Here is an 18,311-nt window from a genome sequence, read left to right as displayed (position 1 = left end):
ATTCCCAGGGCAAGCAAAGACATGGGTAAGTTTCACATCTGTTCATTCTCCAAAGCCATTTTCAAGCAAAAATGAGTTCATAATTGAACAACACAGATTCTCAGCATTTGACTCTACTCACCTAGAGCAGGCTGTAAGCTTTAATGGGGGAGACGGAAAAATCTAGAGTGTCACAGTAACAGTGTGTGCCCCTCACCAAGGGGAGATAGGATGCAGGGAGAAGCAGTTTACCTAGTAGGATCACGATGCACAGAAGGATGGCAACCAGAGCCCCCGTGCTCAGTCCCGTGGGGTGGATGAGGGCCTCAGCATGGCAGGACTGCATGTTCCCATGGTGGTCACATGCACAGACCCGGACAGTCACTGTCCCAGTGCTGCTTTGGACTGGGTAGTCGTTGTCTGAAATGACCACAGGCAGGAGATAGGTGCTCATCTCGTGTCTGTTATAGCCATTTTTCCGAGTTAGGATTCCTGCGGTGTTGTCTGGAACCAGAAAGCAAAGTGGTGAATTTGTGTGGATGTGGCATCATGTATTGGATCAATTATGATGGGAAATATGTGTATACACACACACTGACACACACTGACACACACACAGATTTGGATCCAGCTCTATAGATAACTATAGGTAACTTGAGCTTGTTTACCTTTGTTATCTTGAATGGTAAAGTTTGAGCCAATGGCTGCTTCAGGGGCCAATGAGAATGAGAATTGGTGCCCACTGTATGGGTCGTCCTTGTCAACAGCACGTAGGGTCTGAATCAACTATAAGAAAAGCCAAAAAGCTGCTATAAAGTTTTGCTAACTCAATAATGTTTCTTACACAGTTTTGTAATAAATTGCTTAACTAAAGGATTTTAAATTTTAATTAAAACCGATAGCCTTTGAAACAATACAATGAATCTGCTCTATTAGAAAAACTTGATGGGTTAGACAGCTATATAGAAAGGGATAACTGTTGTCCAGGGCTGTCCTGTGTGAACATCAAAAATGTCCCTAGATGTTCCCACATATTGCTAGGGAGCAAAATCACCCTGATCACCCTGGTGGAGAAACATGGTCTTAGAGTGATGACAGTATTGTAACCTAACAAAATAGGGGCACTCCTTGGGACAGCCTGTTCAGAAGAGCAATCTTGGCATAAACAGAAACTATCAGATGGCAAAAAGCTAAAAAGCCAATGAAGATACAAAACACAGTGAGCTGCAGCTTCCCACTTGCTCCTGTACCTTAGCAGTGCATAAACTGTGACATAATTTTTATATCACTGGCAGCAAGGACTGATTTCAGGTAGGGACAAATGTGTAAAACAGTAAAACACTCATGAATTTGTATTACTTGTACAGATGGGCAATGTAAATAAGTGAAACTGTGAATTATAGGCAATTGCAAAAATATATTCCAGTTATTCCTCTCAAGTACATATGGTAATTAAACTATCTGTTCACCAATAAAGAGTTTTCCAATAAAGCTGCGACTAACCTATTTTAATGAAAGTTAAGATGAATTTGGAATCAGCATCTGTCTTGGAGACTGATGAACTTCCAGTTCTTAAAAACTGTTTGCTCTCTTACACAAGTTAAACACTCATCCTCGTTCTTATTTATAGTATTAATTTTCTTAGCATTCCCTTCATAGATAATTCAAAACTAGCCCTCAGCTCTGTGTGTCATCTGAATTATTAGAAGGGCTAAATTAATCCGACTCTCCACTTGAATGTGCCTTCCTAAGAAACTCACCTGGTCTGCCTTTGCTTTCTCACAGACGAAGGTTTCGTAGAACTCAGCAAATTCTGGGGCATTGTCATTGACGTCTAGAACTTTAATATATAGAGGTACTCTGCTACTTTGCTTTGGATTATCTGTCACATACGAAAGAAAGAAATAAGCATTTGTATGCTGCTCGCCAATCTCCTTTAAATAAAATTCATTCACTCATTCTTCTTCTGCCCAATTCTCCAGTGCTGCTCTAGGTGCTATAGGGCATTAAGTACCCATGTGATTGCAAGAAAGTAAAATTAGATTGCTTGGTATTTTTGGAGTTGGATACACCTGACAGAAATGCCAGGGAGACAGAAACGCTTGTGTTGATATACTACAACTGTGCAATAAACCCCAAAGTAACACAAACTAAAGAAAGGCATTGTGGAGGTAGGTTTTCAAGGAAGCAGGCAGATGGGAAAAATATGGCCAAAAGAAAAAAGGCAGGAAATGAATGAACCAGCAGGAGATGATAGAATTATTTGTCTTGGTTTTTCAGTTTGAATATTGAATGCCTAAGTGCTAGATTTTGTGCTAGGTGTTTGCTATATGATCTTCATTCATTCTGATAAACTTCTGAGGTTGATAGAGTTATTGCCCCCATTTTATATATGAGAAAACTGTTGCAAAGAGAAGTTCAGCAATTTATCTGTGTTCATGGAGACAGTAAGGCAAATAACCTAGATTCAGACTTGGGTCTGTCTGACTCTAAGACCCAGGGTGTTCTTCCAGAATAATGATATAAGGAGTACTTCAAAAAGTTCATGCAAAAGGTGGATTGTGAAAAAAAAGTGTGCATTTCATTTTTTTGCACCAAAATAAACACATCCTTTGATTCCATTTTTTCCCACAAACTTTTTGAAGTATGCCTGGAGAGTGGAGGATGAGTATGTTGTCTTCTGTGATAATCTCCTGGATAGTGAGGAGTTGGACCCTTGGGACATTCGGATCTGGCTAAAAGGTCCATGAGAGTCTCACAGGCATGGAAAGCCATGACATGGTGGCAAAAAACAATCTAAATGAAAGACCCTGGTGAACAAGACCCCAGCAGAAGGAACAGGCCATCAAGGAGAGAGGCGCCTTTCTCTGAAGGGAGGAAGGAACCTCCACTGTGACACGGCCTTGACTAAACAAGTTCAGAGTCGGTGAACTCAAGGGACTTCCATAGCCTAGACAGCTCATAGCAAGAGTCTCGGGTGATTGCTGACGTCACAAATAAGAGTGCCAATTTTTAAATCAACAACGGGAGTCACTGGGTACATGCTCCCCACGTAGGATCTCTGTCCTTAATGTGTTTACTATGAAACATAAAAACACTACTAGTCGAACAGTACCCTATACCTTGTGCGGTTGTGTGAGTGCAGCCTGTTGAAATCCTTGCTTAGTATATACTACGTTGATCTTCAGTATAAGAAGGTAATTGAAAATGAAACTCGATAAAGGTGGGATGGGAGAGGGAGAGGGGAGGGCCATGGGAGGGAGGGAGGTTGGGGGGGAAGCCACAACAATACAAAAGTTGCACTTTGTAAATTCACATTTATGAAATAAAAAATTAAAAAAAAAAGAGGAGTTGGAATCTTGGCTTGTTGTCACTCCACTCATACATTTGTCTGTTTACTTAATAAATTCTTTTTTTTTTTTTTGGACAGGCAGAGTGGACAGTGAGAGAGAGAGAGAGAAAGAGACAGAGAGAAAGGTCTTCCTTTGCTGTTGGTTCACCCTCCAGTGGCCACTGCGGCTGGTGCGCTGCGGCTGGCGCACCACACTGATCCGAAGGCAGGAGCCAGGTGCTTCTCCTGGTCTCCCATGGGGTGCAGGGCCCAAGCACTTGGGTTGGTGTGTCATCCTCCACTGCCTTCCCGGGCCACAGCAGAGAGCTGGCCTGGAAGAGGGGCAACCGGGACAGAATCCCGCGCCGTGACTGGGACTAGAACCTGGTGTGCCGGTGCCGCTAGGCAGAGGATTAGCCTGTTGAGCCATGACGCCGGCCACTTAATAAATTCTTAAAAGCTTTCAACAAGTGAGCCCTTAGCCCAGGATATGGAGCCCTACTGGGGGCCTTTCCCAGAACAGGAACCAGTTCCTAGACTGTAAGTTGGTTCCTGAAATGTTCAAACACAGAGACTCAAGAAGTTTTTACTGTATGATAATTTTTATGTATTATTTCATAAGTGTTTTAATATTAAAAAATAAACAGTGATCATCTAATATCTAATGTGTACTAGCCATTAGTCGGGATGCTGGGACCAAAGGGAACACAGCAAAGACACTGTTTCCTGGAGCTTTGTTCTGATGGGAGTAGACAAACTGGAAACACACAAAAGTATACTGCAGCAAAAGGCACATGCTATGGAGATATTAAACAGGGAGAAAATGGGGTTGAGAGACACAGAGGTGCTCTGACGAATCGGATGCTTAGGGATGACCCTTCTGATGAGATGTCATTTGCCCAACCAGAGATGTGAATGATGAGAAAGACGAAGCCATGTGAATATTTCTGGCTCTTCAGGTAGAGCAGAGAGCAAGTGCAAAGGCCTGGAGAGGGAGTGATCCAAAGTTACTCAAGCTCTGGCCTTCTGTTACATTACAAGCTATTCAGAGGTTTGGACAATAGGATTCTTAAGATCTCTGGCATCTTAGCCGGCGCCGCGGCTCACTAAGCTAATCCTCCACCTTGCGGCACTGGCACACTGGGTTCTAGTCCCGGTCGGGGAGCCGGATTCTGTCCCGGCTGCCCCTCTTCCAGGCCAGCTCTCTGCTGTGGCCTGGGAGTGCAGTGGAGGATGACCCACCAACACAAGTGCTTGGGCCCTGCACCCCATGGGAGACCAGGAGAAGCACCTGGCTTCTGCCTTCGGATCAGCGCAGTGCGCCAGCCGCATCGCGCCAACCGCGGCGGCCATTGGAGGGTGAACCAACGGCAAAGGAAGACCTTTCTCTCTGTCTCTCTCTCTCACTGTCCACTCTGCGTGTCAAAAAAAAAAAAAAAGATCTCTGGCATCTGTGATTTCACTCATACAATTCTCACAAAGAGCTGCTGAATATGAACTTTTAAAAGGTCTTATTCTGGGATTCAGTTGCACAGTAGGGATACTGTAGATAATATTGATATAGTATGTGTTTCTGTATTTAAAAACCAGAGGATAGAATTTTGAATGTTTTCACCATAAAGAAACACATAATATGTTATACAATATATACATGTACCAAAACATCACAAAGTACCCCACAGAGATGTGCAATTTTTCTGTGGGAGTTTTGAAAATATGTTAAAAAGGTCTTAATCACTAATTTTTTCAAATACATTACAGCAACATTAAATCTTAGAAAAAGAAATTTTCAGGCACAAAGCTTAAAATATTTATGAAATGACTATTTCAATAAAAAGCAAAATTTCTTGATGTTATTTAAAAATGGTCATTTTGGGCCTGGCATTGTGGCATAATAGGTTAAGCCACCTACTGCAATGCTAGTGGGAGTCATGGTTGCTCCACTTCTGATCCAGCTTGCTGCTAATGGCCTGGGAAAGCAGAAGAAGATGGCCCAAGTGCTTGGGCCCCTGCACCCACATGGGAGACCTGGAAGAAGCTCCTGGCCCTAGCTTTGGTTTGTTCCAGCCTTACCGTTGGAGCCATCTGGGGAGCGAATCAGTGGATGGAAATTCTCTTTCTGTCTTTCTCTTTCTCCCTCTCTCTCTTTGTAACTCTGCCTTTCAAATAAATAAAATAATTTTTTTTTAAAAAGGTCATTTTCATGGGAAATAATCTTGTGCTTTTAAAGCTTTCAGGGTCTTTTCTTATTGGTATCCTCATCAGTCCTTTGGCAAAAACTCTGAAGAGCAAATTCCTACCTAAAAATGTCTACTGAGGCATCTTTTTCACTTTGCTTTTGTCTGTATTGTCTTTTATTATTCCACCCGATATCCTTCAGCCACTTCACAGTCTCATGTGTTTTCCATTTTATGTGGAATATTTCACACTGGATACCCAACTGAGATGACAATTTTTAGAACTTTTAATATTAACCCTCCCAAATAAGCTGTTATTTAGGTCTATTTTTAAACATCAAAGTACTATTTTGAATACCGTTGTTTCTTTAAGTACATCATTCCTACATTGTTTATAATACACATTCATTTTCATTGTGTATAATTGATTTATTTGAAGCATTCTTTTGCCTCTAGTTTTCTTTGCCTTAGGTTTCATGTGGACTAGTATAAAATTCATTGTAAACATTTTACTGATTAGTTCGTGGTTTGTATTGCTTACTTTGGTGTACCACAGAAAAGTAAGTATTTCTATAAAGATTTTGAGATATAAATTTTGTTGAAAGCTGGAGAATGAATCACCAAAAGATTTCTAAATAATGCCTATATTTTACAATGTATGTGACCACCTCTTTTGTCCCGCCCTCATACATAATCTCCCCTCCCCAGCTTTTTGGGTAACACTCTGATTTTTCTTTTTCTTTTTCTTTTCTTTTTGACAGGCAGAGTGGACAGTGAGAGAGAGAGAGAGACAGAGAGAAAGGTCTTCCTTTGCCATTGGTTCACCCTGCAATGGCTGCTGCGGCCGGCGCGCTGCGGCCGGCGCACTGTGCTGATCCAAAGGCAGGAGCCAGGTGCTTCTCCTGGTCTCCCGTGGGGTGCAGGGCCCAAGCACTTGGGCCATCCTCCACTGCACTCCCGGGCCATAGCAGAGAGCTGGCCTGGAAGAGAGGCAACTGGGACAGAATCCAGTGCCCCGACCGGGACTAGAACCCGGTGTGCTGGCACTGCAAGGCGGAGGATTAGCCTGTTGAGCCTTGGCGCCGGCCATGGGTAACACTCTGATTTTTAAGCTTTTAGGAATCAAATACAACAGGTACAATTTAATCCCATTGGAGGGATGTCAATTTATTGTCTCTCTAGTGCAGAATTTCCATGGTTGTCTTTGCACTTATGAACAAATGAACCCACACATTTCTAGAAGAAACAAAATTGCACATGATGCCAGGGCCCTTTCCCTCAATATGTGTAACGCAGCAGGATCATCAGTAGGTGGTAATTGGTTTCCACCTTGCTCCAGCAGCCCTTGCTGGGACACTCACTCCATCAGTCAGAGACAGTGGCTATACTAGGGTGGACTTACTAATCTCTGTCGCTATCACTGTAATGTTGTGCCACAGCAGTGTTTCTCGGTCAAGAAGTTTCGATGTAAAAATGGAACCGTTTCCAGAATCAATGTTGAATATTCTGTCCATATCTGTGTGTCGATCCACAGAATACCTGAAAATGCAGAGTAGAATTTAGAAAGACTTTATATTTGCTATTCTTACATCCTATAACTATTCCTGGAATATATGTTAAATTTTTTTTTTCTTACTTGTAGTACATATTGAATATCTACAACTTCACAGTAAATAAAGTATTCTGAGCAATTAGTTGTTTGCTGGTGAGGTCTTAGTAGTAAACTCACTAGACAAGTTGCATGATTTTGAGGATCATCAATAAAGTTCCTTTTTAAAAAATATGTAACTTGGATCAAGTTTAAATGATGATTCTTAAAATTTTAACTCGAGCTTTTAGAACATCAGAATTTGTGTGTGTGTGTGTCTGCTTATGTAGTATATTGGCTATTTTTCTGTTATCCAATTTATTTTAAACATCATACTTTTGAAAGATGCAAAAAATGACTAGTGTGGCCAAGGTCATGGAGGCAGGAAAGAATGATAGAGGGTGCAATTGGAGAGGGATCCAAATCCAGACTGCAGAAGAATGGGCTGGCAATGGTGAGGAGTTGGACTTTATTCTAAATGCAATGTGAATCTACCACAGGGTACCAAGCAGCGAAGTGTCATAATCTAAATGCTGTTTCACAAAGATCACTGCGTGAATTGAGGAGAATAGTTGGGTGGTGCTGTCACAAACTGACAGAAAGACAGAGTGAGAAATAGGATTTAGGGGAGCTCATGAGTTCTGTTTTTGATAATGATGGGGCTGAGGTGCTTGAAGAAAGTCCAGGAGGAGAAACTTAGTCTGCAGCTTGAGATAAAGAATTAGACTGACAGCCCAGATTTCCTACTCAGCTGTCTGGAAAATGATGCCCAGTGAAGGGAGAAAAACATTAAGGACAGGATTATGTAAAGGACCCAAGGGGGCACAGAGACCCACAGGGGCCAGGATAGTACCTGGAGCAGAGTAAGAACCAGATAACCATTTGAAAAGAGAGTTTGTAGGAATTCAAAGACAACCAAGAGTGGTAACCAAAGAAGGGCAGCCTTCAACCCTGAAATGGATGGAAGACTAGTAGATTCTGAGAAATGTTATAAGCTTATTTCTAGTTTTTAGAATATCCATGGAAGGGGAAAATATATGTTCCATTTATGAGTGAGAGAAGGCACTGAAGACAAAACTCTGAGGCCAGTTGTTACGTTAAGGCCATTAGGAAAAACATTGCCCACTTCAGCTAGATTCTCAGAAAATACTGTGATAGGAAGTTTTAAAATGTTGGCTTGGTAGAAATATAATTTAAATAAATGGTCTAACTACTCAGATACACTAGAATTATTATAACTATTCTAAGAAAAAGTTATTAATTTGCAATAATATAAAATGTCCAAGATTCTATTTCAATTCATTATTTTTGTTTAAAATATAAAGTTATAATTAACACTATATTATCATAATAAAATTCATTTTTGTCATGCCTAAATGAAATAGACAATGAATTACTGTAGACTATTTAAATCCATTCTTAAAGAGAATTAATGAAGTTCACAATTGTGCTGGAATTTTAGTTTCATTATATATAAACTAATTTGTTAATCGCAGAAAGACTGAAATAAATAAAACAGCTATTTTTAACCTTTATTAAGAATTTAGGTAACCATATTGAACTTACTTCACTATCTTTCTTAATTTTTAATTTGAGAATGATAAATATTTATTATATACAGTTAATCACCAAAAAGAAAAATCTCAGTATTCACAGACTTTGTGAGAAGTTTAATAATTATCTACAAGCACATCTTTCCCCTCGTGAGAAAGGTCAAACTTAAGGTTTGCTGCTCATTGTGTTTGTGAGCTTTTACAATCATATACAGCAGGGATATCTTTTCTTCCTCTTATAGTTTTAAGTTTTAACAGTAATCATACTTTTCCATCAAGGTTAAGGGGTGAGATTTAGGTGACGGCAGCTTTGATTTCAAAGAGAAAGTAACTGTTTATAAAATATTAATATTGTATATTATTTTTCCCTAATTGTGAGATTGTGAGGTTTTTAAGTTAGTAGAAGACCTAAAATGCCTACATTGTTTCGTAAAGATGCTTGCACACAAAGCCTTACTTATTTGTTGTTTTCTTTCCAAAGTAATCTCAATTTATATCAAGGATATTTACTGTCCACTCTCATTAATGGTGATCATCATGAATCAGGACCAGAGTGCTCAATCTCATCATGATTACAGTAGATCTTCTGCTAGGTAGCTCCTGCCTTTTTTTTCTAGGACTTCATTGTATTCTGTAATTAGATAATTTGTCTTCTAGCATATCTTCAAGTCAGGAGGATTTGTAGTTGGAGAAAGGAAGTTGTGTTTACATGTACATTTTTCATAATATGTATTTATAGCTACATAAGTTTCTTTCATGGAAATCAAAGAGTATTCGTGGTAGAGTTTCTGGCAGAAAATGATTTTATGTGATTAAAGAATTAAAGATTTGTGCCTGCATAACAGTAAGTCAGCATCTGGGGGAAGAATTCTCTCAAGTTAATTGTATACCTAATATACTGTCTAGCTCCTAGCAGGTCAATATATATGTCTTGAATAACCAAAACCTATGCATGGATGTACTTTACAATATAAGAACAAATTTCATCTTATAAAAGAAATCACTGGAACAAGCATATATGCCAATATATCTATGCATATTTCTCACCTTAAATCTATATCTGTATACTAAATCCATATGTACTATGGGAAGGCTGGCAGCAAAAAAAGATTCAAAATTAGCTGGCAACCAAGCTAATCCGACAACCTAAGTACTTCCTTTCATAAAACATAGAATAATATAGTGAGTAAAAATGGCATTTGATATAAAAAGTAGTTATAGACAGAAAGAAATACAACCCAAATTCCCAGAAGCCATAGACTCTTTCAATGAAAAACATGTTGATTTAGCAAAAAGGTAACCGAAGCTCATGTTTGTAAACTTCTAGCATTAGCAACTTTAAATTGAACCTGACACAGTCTTGCTGAGACGTTTTCTTTATGCAAACTCCATGTGAGAGAATAGATGTGAAATTAAAGTCTTTGTGCTATTAATGTGAAAACCATCTCTCATCTCCCTTATTAATAATATTACATGTAAATGGAGAAACACTTGATCCATGGAGCTCACAAGTTGCTATTTTTTTGGCTATAGTCCAAATTTAAGAACTTATAGATATTCCAGTAGACTGATAATTTTCTGCCAATCTGTTTGCCCAGGGATTTAAAATTATTTCCTGAAAGTAGGTTGGGCATTTTTGTGACAGCTTGTCATAAGGTCTCATTTCAAGAAAGGGCTCAGAAGTTAGGAAGTTAGAAAACGATTGCCTTGGAGCTTCAAATTTATTTATCTGTAACAATGTATTAATGTTTATTAGTATTAGTATATGAATGATATTAATAACTACACTCTTCATGCAGCAGCCAGGTGATCCTTTACAAAGGTAATCTTGGATAATTCTTCAATTTAAAGCTTTTCAATAGCTTCTCTAAACTGTACTGTGGACTACAAAGCCCTATAGGACCTGCCACACTGACCGCCGGCTACCACACCTTCCTGTTGGGCTCCCAACCCACCAGTCCCTCCTCTGGCTTTGCAGGCCTCCTTGCTGTTCCTCCAACACAGATTAGCTCTGATAGCAGATCACACCCTTGCTTTTTGCTCTTCTTGGTTTGGTTGTCCCCTAGCCATCAGCCTGGTCTTCATTTCATTCAAATCTTGACTCAAATGAGTTCCTATAAGGCCAAGTTTGACCACACTACCTAAAATAGTGCCACAGGTACTCTGTTTCCATATTCTGCTTTTTTCATGGCTTAGCATTTATTGCCACCTGATACATTTCTCCAATACATATTTATAATTTGGTGGATTCCCTCTGCCCAAATTAGAAAGTAAACTCCATGAGATCAGGACTTACACCTGACCAGATTCTGTAGAGCCTAGAATGTGCACGGCCAACGGCAGGTGCTCTGGTCAGAAGACATTTGTATACTCACTAGCAACAGTTCCTGTAGCTTTTCGATCTATATATGGGGCAAGTTTACACAATATCTGGGTTTAATGTTCTCCCCATTTTGTCAGTTAAGTTACTGACTGAAGGCTGGAGGTTGGTTGACTCCAGCATTTTCATGAGAGGATTCTAGAATACCCAAGTGTCGGTGGTTCCAAAGAGCAGTGAGGATTTCATGCATCACGATTTACAACTCAGCTGTAAGGAAAGCATGAGGAACACAGAGCTTGCTTACACAGCATAAATCTGGGTTCTGCTCTATTAATTTCTCCGGGATTTCGCAGACATATATCATCAAACAGATCTTGTTTTTTACCTGTCTGCAGGAGGAAAACTTACACATCCAAATGGAGCATAATTCTGCCTCTAAGTGTTACATGATAGGTTCTTCCACACTTGAAAAACAAGCTCTCAAGTTAGTGCCTGGCTAGTTAGTTTCTCCACAGCACTCCTTGAGAAATCTCAAACCTCAGAAAAATCTCCTGCCTTAAAAACAAAATTTCAAGCCATTCAGCTACTGCATTACCTTCCATTATGTCTGTGCAAGCAATAAACTGTTAGCTCCTTTTGTGCCTTGTCCTTTCAAATGGTGTTGTTTAGATTTATATCGCTACTAAAATAATATTTATGCAGTGAGCAAGGAGAGTGAAAGTGCAGTTTGGAGGAGTCTTTTAGGAAAACACAACTGTTTAATTGGTGAGAAAAAAATCATCTTAAATACAGGCAGCTGTTTGACTACAAACCCGGAGACACAGCGCTTACCTAACAGGATTCCTGGCGGCATCTGGATCCTGAGCTGAGACGGAGCCTATGGTCGTGTTAACTTGAGCGTCTTCTCTCACTTGCACAATGTAGGCCAGTTTACTGAAGACAGGAGGCTCGTCCACGTCCTCCACTACGATTCTGACTGTGGCCGAGTCTTTGAATGGACCCAGGTAGAGAAACCGGGGCTCCACATGAGGATTGGAGGCTTCCACCTTGAGAGTGTACACTTTCTGCTTTTCAAAGTCTAAGAGCTTGGGAGAGGAAAGTGACATGATTACAGTGGCCGACCCGCAGAAAGCCAAGACACCAGCCATGCTCAGTGCAGATCACTGATCAGTGAATCGCGATCGTATTGCTTAGGAAAATCTACTACATGAATGAGGTATGAGGCAAAGGTGGGAAAGACAAGGAGTGATGCTGTCTCCACACCTTGACCACTAAGGAGGGAAACTCACAGTCTGTGAAAGAGTTCAGACGCCACATGATCCTGATGAAAGTGGGCCTGAAACCAAACCTGCCGTTGACTTAACAGTGGGTGCCAAGGTGTAAGACATGACACCGGGCAGAAAGGGGAACAGGGAGCAGGAATTTGTCACAGCTGCTGCTTCTCACAAATCCTTATATGAGGGTGCTTACAAAAGTTCATGGAAAATGGAATTAAAAGATACATTCATTTTGGTGCAAAAATTTTAAGAGGCATGCATTTTTCGATCCTATGCATTTTCTATGAATTTTTGGAAGACCCTCATATTTGGCTAGAGGAAAACCACCAGGGCTACGTGGTAGATATGTAGATCATTCCAGGTCAGATGTTTTGACGTCTAGCTGAAGTTGCAGCTAACGAGTGTTTAAACCTGCCCCACCCTGGACGATTAACCCACCTCTCAGATGGAGGCGACAGTCTTACCCTAAGAATCTCCCTGAGTGATTCTTCTAAGTTGCAGCCAGAACTGTGAGCCACAGGTTTACATAATGATTTCCTTCTCCTCACGCCGACAAAATAAAGTTCTTGGGGTTGGCGCTGTGGCATAGCTGGTAAAGCCACTGCCCGCAGTGCCAGCATTACATATGGGTGCCGGTTTGAGTCCTGCCTGCTCCACTTCCAATCCAGCTCTCTGCTATGGCCTGGGGAAGCAATAGAAGATGGCCCAAGTGCTTGGGCCCCTGCACCCGTGTGGGAGACCTGGAGGAGGCTCCTGGCTCCTGGCTTCGGATCTGCACAGCTCTGGTCATTGCAGCCCTCTGGGGGAGTGAACCAGTGGATAGAAGACCTCTCTCTCTCTTTCCCTCTCCCACTCTCACTCTCACTCCCTCTCCCTCCCGCTCTCCCTCTCCCTCTCTGTAACTCTGCCTTTTGAATAAATAAATCTTTAAAACCAAACAAACAAACAAAAAAAGAACACCAAAATAAATTTCTTTTTACATGGGGTTAATACAGTGTTCCAAATGATACCCTGATCGGAGTGTGGGCTAATTATTTACTAGAGAAAGTAATAATCACTGCTGTGGACAGCCTTTAGGAAATCTATGTCTGCTTTGTGGAGCTACAGTGAACTGAATGCTTTTCGCTAACTTGGAGTTTCATGTGGTAATGTGACGAGGCTCACTGGAAACACAGTTCACCAAGATGTTAGTGAGTATGACTTAGTCAGCGAGGCAAAATTTCAGTTTGAATCTGATAAGGTCCCAAGAAAATTAAAAAGGTTAAAGCACACTAATGGGCTCCTAATTATATTATTGTACAAAACACAGGTCTGAGTGTCACTTAAACATGCTTTAATGTGTTTCTAGATATTAAGATGTGTAATCCAAAGCTTAATGGGAATTTTTTCTTGGTTTTTACATCTACTTATGCTTATATTTTCTCGAACACATGATAGTGTTAAAGGAGAGAGATGTTACAGCATATATTGTAGAAGTAAAATCAGAAAAAATATTAGTATTATTCTGAAGCTTGATGCACACTATTGTAATTTTTGCCACAGTTTTTGTATATTGCTCTGTGCTGGTTGATTTTGGGAGTAAAATAATAGCTGAGTCCTTTGGGAGAAAATAGCAATTCAGAACATAAAAGCTGTATTATTGTTGTCTTCCAGTAAGTAGCTAAAGGGGTTGCAGTAAATATATGCTACTGAATTTAAATTTGTGGTCCTTCTAAGTCTTGTTCGGGCCATCTTGATTATGGCTTGCACTGCTCTTCCTTCAGAGCTTGTGTCACACTCGCAGTTGGACATTTGTTTATTTGTCAACCTGCTCCTTAGTCTCTTCCCCCCTGGCTTTGAAGACCTGTGGGAGCACAGACCACCTGATATAGGTACTGTTGTGCCGCCAGCACCCAGAACAATGTCTGGCACTGTGTGTTTATTCATTGTTCACTTATATTACTTAGCTTATGCATTCTTATGTATCTGTGTGTGTGTGTATATATATATATATATATCATTTGGTTACATTATTCATTTACTTAGGAGGTTCTTCATAAAATTTTATTGAAAGTATGAAATTAATACATGCATAAAATTACTGTGACCACAAAAGCCAACCCCAGATAGCTCAGTGCAATTGAATCAGTGTTTTTAAGAGAGTAGTTGGTAAAATGAGAATCTCAAGGGATGTCATTGCCCCTGGTAACTTGGGAACAAGAGAGAAGTAAACACATTTACTTGTGTGACATTTAAGAGCTGACATTACCTTTTTGACAGTTATAATCCCTTCCTGGGTTTCCTGGTCAGTGATGACGTCAAACATGTCGAGGCCCTCGCCATCTGTGATGCTGTACTCAATCTCAGCGTTTTCTCCCATGTCGGCATCGCTCGCTTTGATCCTGCCGATGGGTGTGCCCGGTGGAGAAGATTCAGGGATTTTAAACTGGTAGGTGCCTGTGAATGACCAGACAGATAGGAGTCCAGCACAGGCCAAGTGTTCTGTATCTGAATACAGCAGTAGCCCTCATCCTCAGGCTTTCATTCTAGGACCCCCAATAAATGCCCAAAGTTAGATGGTACCCAATCCTCTACATAGTCTTCTGTTTTTTTTTCTATGTAGACATGATAAAATTTAATTTATAATCAGACACAGTAAATGATTAACAACAGTAACTAGTAGTAAAAATCACTACAATACAGCAATATACTATAATAAAAGTTATTTAAAATTCATGAATTATTTCTTTCTGGAATTTTTTAATAGTTTTAGACTGCTTGATCATGGGTAACTGGAACCTTGGAAAGTGAGGCTGTGGATAAGGGGGTGACAATTATAAAGACAAACCACATTTTCTAACAGTGTTTAAAAACATTACCATGGAGGCAGGCAGATTAGTGCGTTCTTCAAAATAATTAACCTATTCTCCTAAGTTTTTACTTTTATTTATTTATTTTTTTAATTTTTGACAGGGCAGAGTGGACAGTAGAGGGAGACAGAGAGAAAGGTCTTCCTTTTTGCCGTTGGTTCACCCTCCAATGGCCGCCGCGGAAGGCGCGCTGCGGCCGGCGCACCGTGCTGATCTGAAGGCAGGAGCCAGGTGCTTCTCCTGGTCTCCCATGGGGTGCAGGGCCCAAGGACTTGGGCCATCCTCCACTGCACTCCCGGGCCATAGCAGAGAGCTGGCCTGGAAGAGGGGCAACCGGGACAGGATCGGTGCCCCGACCGGGACTAGAACCCGGTGTGTTGGCGCCGCAAGGTGGAGGATTAGCCTACTGAGCCACGGCGCCGGCTAAGTTTTTACTTTTTAAAAATATACTTATTTGTGGCGGGCGCCGCGGCTCACTAGGCTAATCCTCCGCCTGCGGCACCGGCACCCAGGGTTCTAGTCCTGGTCGGGGCACCGGATTCTGTCCCGGTTGCTCCTCTTCCAGTGCAGCTCTCTGCTGTGGCCCAGGAAGGCAGTGGATTGGCGCAGAGCCGGTCGCAGCACGCCATCCTTAGCGGCCATGTAGGGTGAACCAATGGAAAAGGAAGACCTTTCTCTGTTTCTCTCTCTCACTGTCTACTCTGCCTGTCAAACAAGATATGTACTTATTTGTTCATTTGAGAAGGCAGAGAGAGAGAGAGAGAGAGAGAGAGAGAGAGAGATAGATCTCATATGTTGGTTCACTCCCCAAGTGGCTACAACAGCTGGGTTGTGCCAGGCTGAAGCCAGGAGCCAAGGACCCCATCCAAGGTCTCCCATGTGGGTGGCAGGGACCCAACTACTTCAGTCATCACTCTTGCCTCCTAGGGGCTGTGTTAGCAAGAAGCTGGAGTCAGAAACAAGAGGCAGGAATCAAACCTAGGCACTCTGATATGGGCCATTGGTATCTTAACTTCTGTACAAATACCTGCCCCCCAAATCTTTTCCTACATGATTGTTAAGAATAATTCTATTTCATGACATGTTTCCTAGCAAATGGAGAGTGCTTTTGTTATCCTGTAAACAGGCTTCCAAGTTTACGGCATCATTGTGAGAATGACTGAACTGCCAGAGGAGGCTGCAGTTTCAAAGTCCCCTGTTAGCATAGTGTTGCAGAAGGAAGAGAGTAGAATTTAACCTGAACTGCTACTTGAAGCCAATTACTAGGCATTCATTAAAAGAGTTCTTTCTGCCACTGCTAATAATAGCCAAAGGCAGAAATAAATTGCAGCCCTTTAGAGAATGTACCCAAGAAAGACATTGTTTCACTCAGACACAGAGCTGGATCTAGCTGCAGAATGAGGGATATAGCTAAATACATCATGTTATAAAGCTTTTAATTTATTTTTCTTGCTCATTCTTTTAGACTTTATGACGGTATTTTTTTCTGTGCAAAGGTTTCCCCCATATGTAATTTGTATTAATAATTCAAAATCTGTAGTTTGTAGATAGATACTCATATATTCCTTGTTACAAAATTAGTTTAAGATGAAAAAAAGTGAATTTTGGTTAAGACCTAGCAAGCCAGTGTGTACTTATAACCCTAAAAAGTAAAAAAACAAAAAACAACTTGATCTACACTCCTCTGTTAAGTTTTGCCAGCCATTCACACAGATGGTTTTGGAAAAAACTTAAACTGTGACACCACTGAAGAATACGCCGTCAATAATGCTCATTCCCTGAGCATTATGCTGATCCTTGGCAAAATAATCCAACAGGCCAGGTCTTTCTCTAGCGTGTCCAGCTTCCCTCTTTCAGGGCCATCTGCTCCTTTCCCTCTTCTCCCTTCCCCCGCCTCGGCACCTTGTGTGGTAACAAGTCACAGGCTAAGGGAAGCATAGGGTGAGTTACAGATCCACGTGGTACCACATTGATGGTGAGTCCTGGCGCTGTCCTCCCCAGGCTATCTCCATGTTGTAAAGGAGGTTTGGGGGCAATGTATTTCTGATTTTGTTATTTCAGGCCTCTGTGGCAGAAATTTTAGGGCTCAGGAAACCTTTCTTCTGCCCGTTCCATAGAAAGTAGTGGTGATTCTGTTTTTGTGTGAAACTAACCCGGATTAGGTCCAGGACAAACATGAAAGGAAGCTATTACTCTATGCATGCACACCTCCGTTCTAAAGGAGACTGGCGGTAGCCGGCCACCTTGTAGAGAGGCTGGGATACAGTGAGGGAGTTTCTATTTAATGTCTGTGATAACTTTTTTAGGAGATCATGATCAGAAAGGAATTTTGTTCCTGGTGGAAAAACCTACATTAAAACTAGTTCCCACGTGGGCAGCGCTTTGTGAGAGTCTAAGGCGCTGTTTGATAGCGGAGTCTTTATTCACGCACAGTGTTTTTTCTTCCTCTCTAATCATGAGCGTTAATGATTTTAAAGATGATTTTCAGCATCTCAGCCATAATGCAGAAAATGATTTATGATTACAAATGGATTAAGGACATAGTTGCTTCCATAGTTGTATTTTTAGAAATAGTAACGTGATAAATCCTCCCCTTACAAAGCTTTGTGAGGATTTAAGAGATTACATGCCTGATTAAGTTCACAAAATATAAAGCCAAATTTTTCCTAACAAATAGCGGGATGCTTGTATACATATGTTTTGCACAAGCAAATTTATGTCTGTGGTAGTCTTTTTAATAAGAAAAAAATAGAACAATGATGTTGCTTTTAAACAATGGCCATATCAAAAAATCGCTCAATTACCAATAGAACATAAATGTTCACATTTTCTGGTGTAAGCAGTGTTGTCAAGTCATTTGTAATAAAAGGTCTTACTAATAAGTCCACGAATTTTGACAATAACAATGACAATGGAAAATAAATATTCTTTTAAAAGTAGAGTTTTACAGAAGTGCATTGAAGAGACTCATTCGATCAAATGTTCTTACTCTGGGGGAAGCGAGGAGGGTTATCGTTGACGTCAGTCAGCGTGATGTTCACCGTGGTGGTCCCCGATAAGCCTCCCATTTGGCCACCCATGTCCTTGGCCTGGATGACCACTTGGTATTGCTCCCTGTTTTCTCGATCCATGTTGAGCAAAGCTGTCTTGATGATACCTTTAGAAGTGAAATTTAAGAGTGGAAGAGGATACATTAAGAATACTTTATGGAATCATTTATTTATGCAAACAAACAGA

At 40.9% G+C, this 18,311-nt stretch overlaps 1 protein-coding gene across 2 annotated transcripts in view; it reads right to left on the bottom strand.

The window, feature by feature from the left end:
• The window catches only part of CDH6 (cadherin 6), a 60,942-nt gene that overhangs the window by 7,533 nt on the left and 35,098 nt on the right, over positions 1-18,311 (bottom strand). For both annotated transcript variants that reach the window (XM_062211758.1, XM_062211760.1), the window contains 7 exons: positions 18,064-18,231; positions 14,474-14,661; positions 11,780-12,033; positions 6,890-7,026; positions 1,740-1,861; positions 648-765; positions 232-483 (listed from right to left, as the gene is read on the bottom strand). In XM_062211758.1, the coding sequence (XP_062067742.1) occupies positions 232-483; positions 648-765; positions 1,740-1,861; positions 6,890-7,026; positions 11,780-12,033; positions 14,474-14,661; positions 18,064-18,231 (1,239 nt within the window). The remainder of the gene's footprint in view (positions 1-231; positions 484-647; positions 766-1,739; positions 1,862-6,889; positions 7,027-11,779; positions 12,034-14,473; positions 14,662-18,063; positions 18,232-18,311) is intronic.

The sequence above is a fragment of the Lepus europaeus genome, chromosome 15, assembly GCF_033115175.1.
Source record: "Lepus europaeus isolate LE1 chromosome 15, mLepTim1.pri, whole genome shotgun sequence".
NCBI lineage: Eukaryota > Metazoa > Chordata > Mammalia > Lagomorpha > Leporidae > Lepus > Lepus europaeus.
Note: the sequence above shows the minus strand (reverse complement) of the source record. Positions and strands in the feature narration are given on the sequence as shown.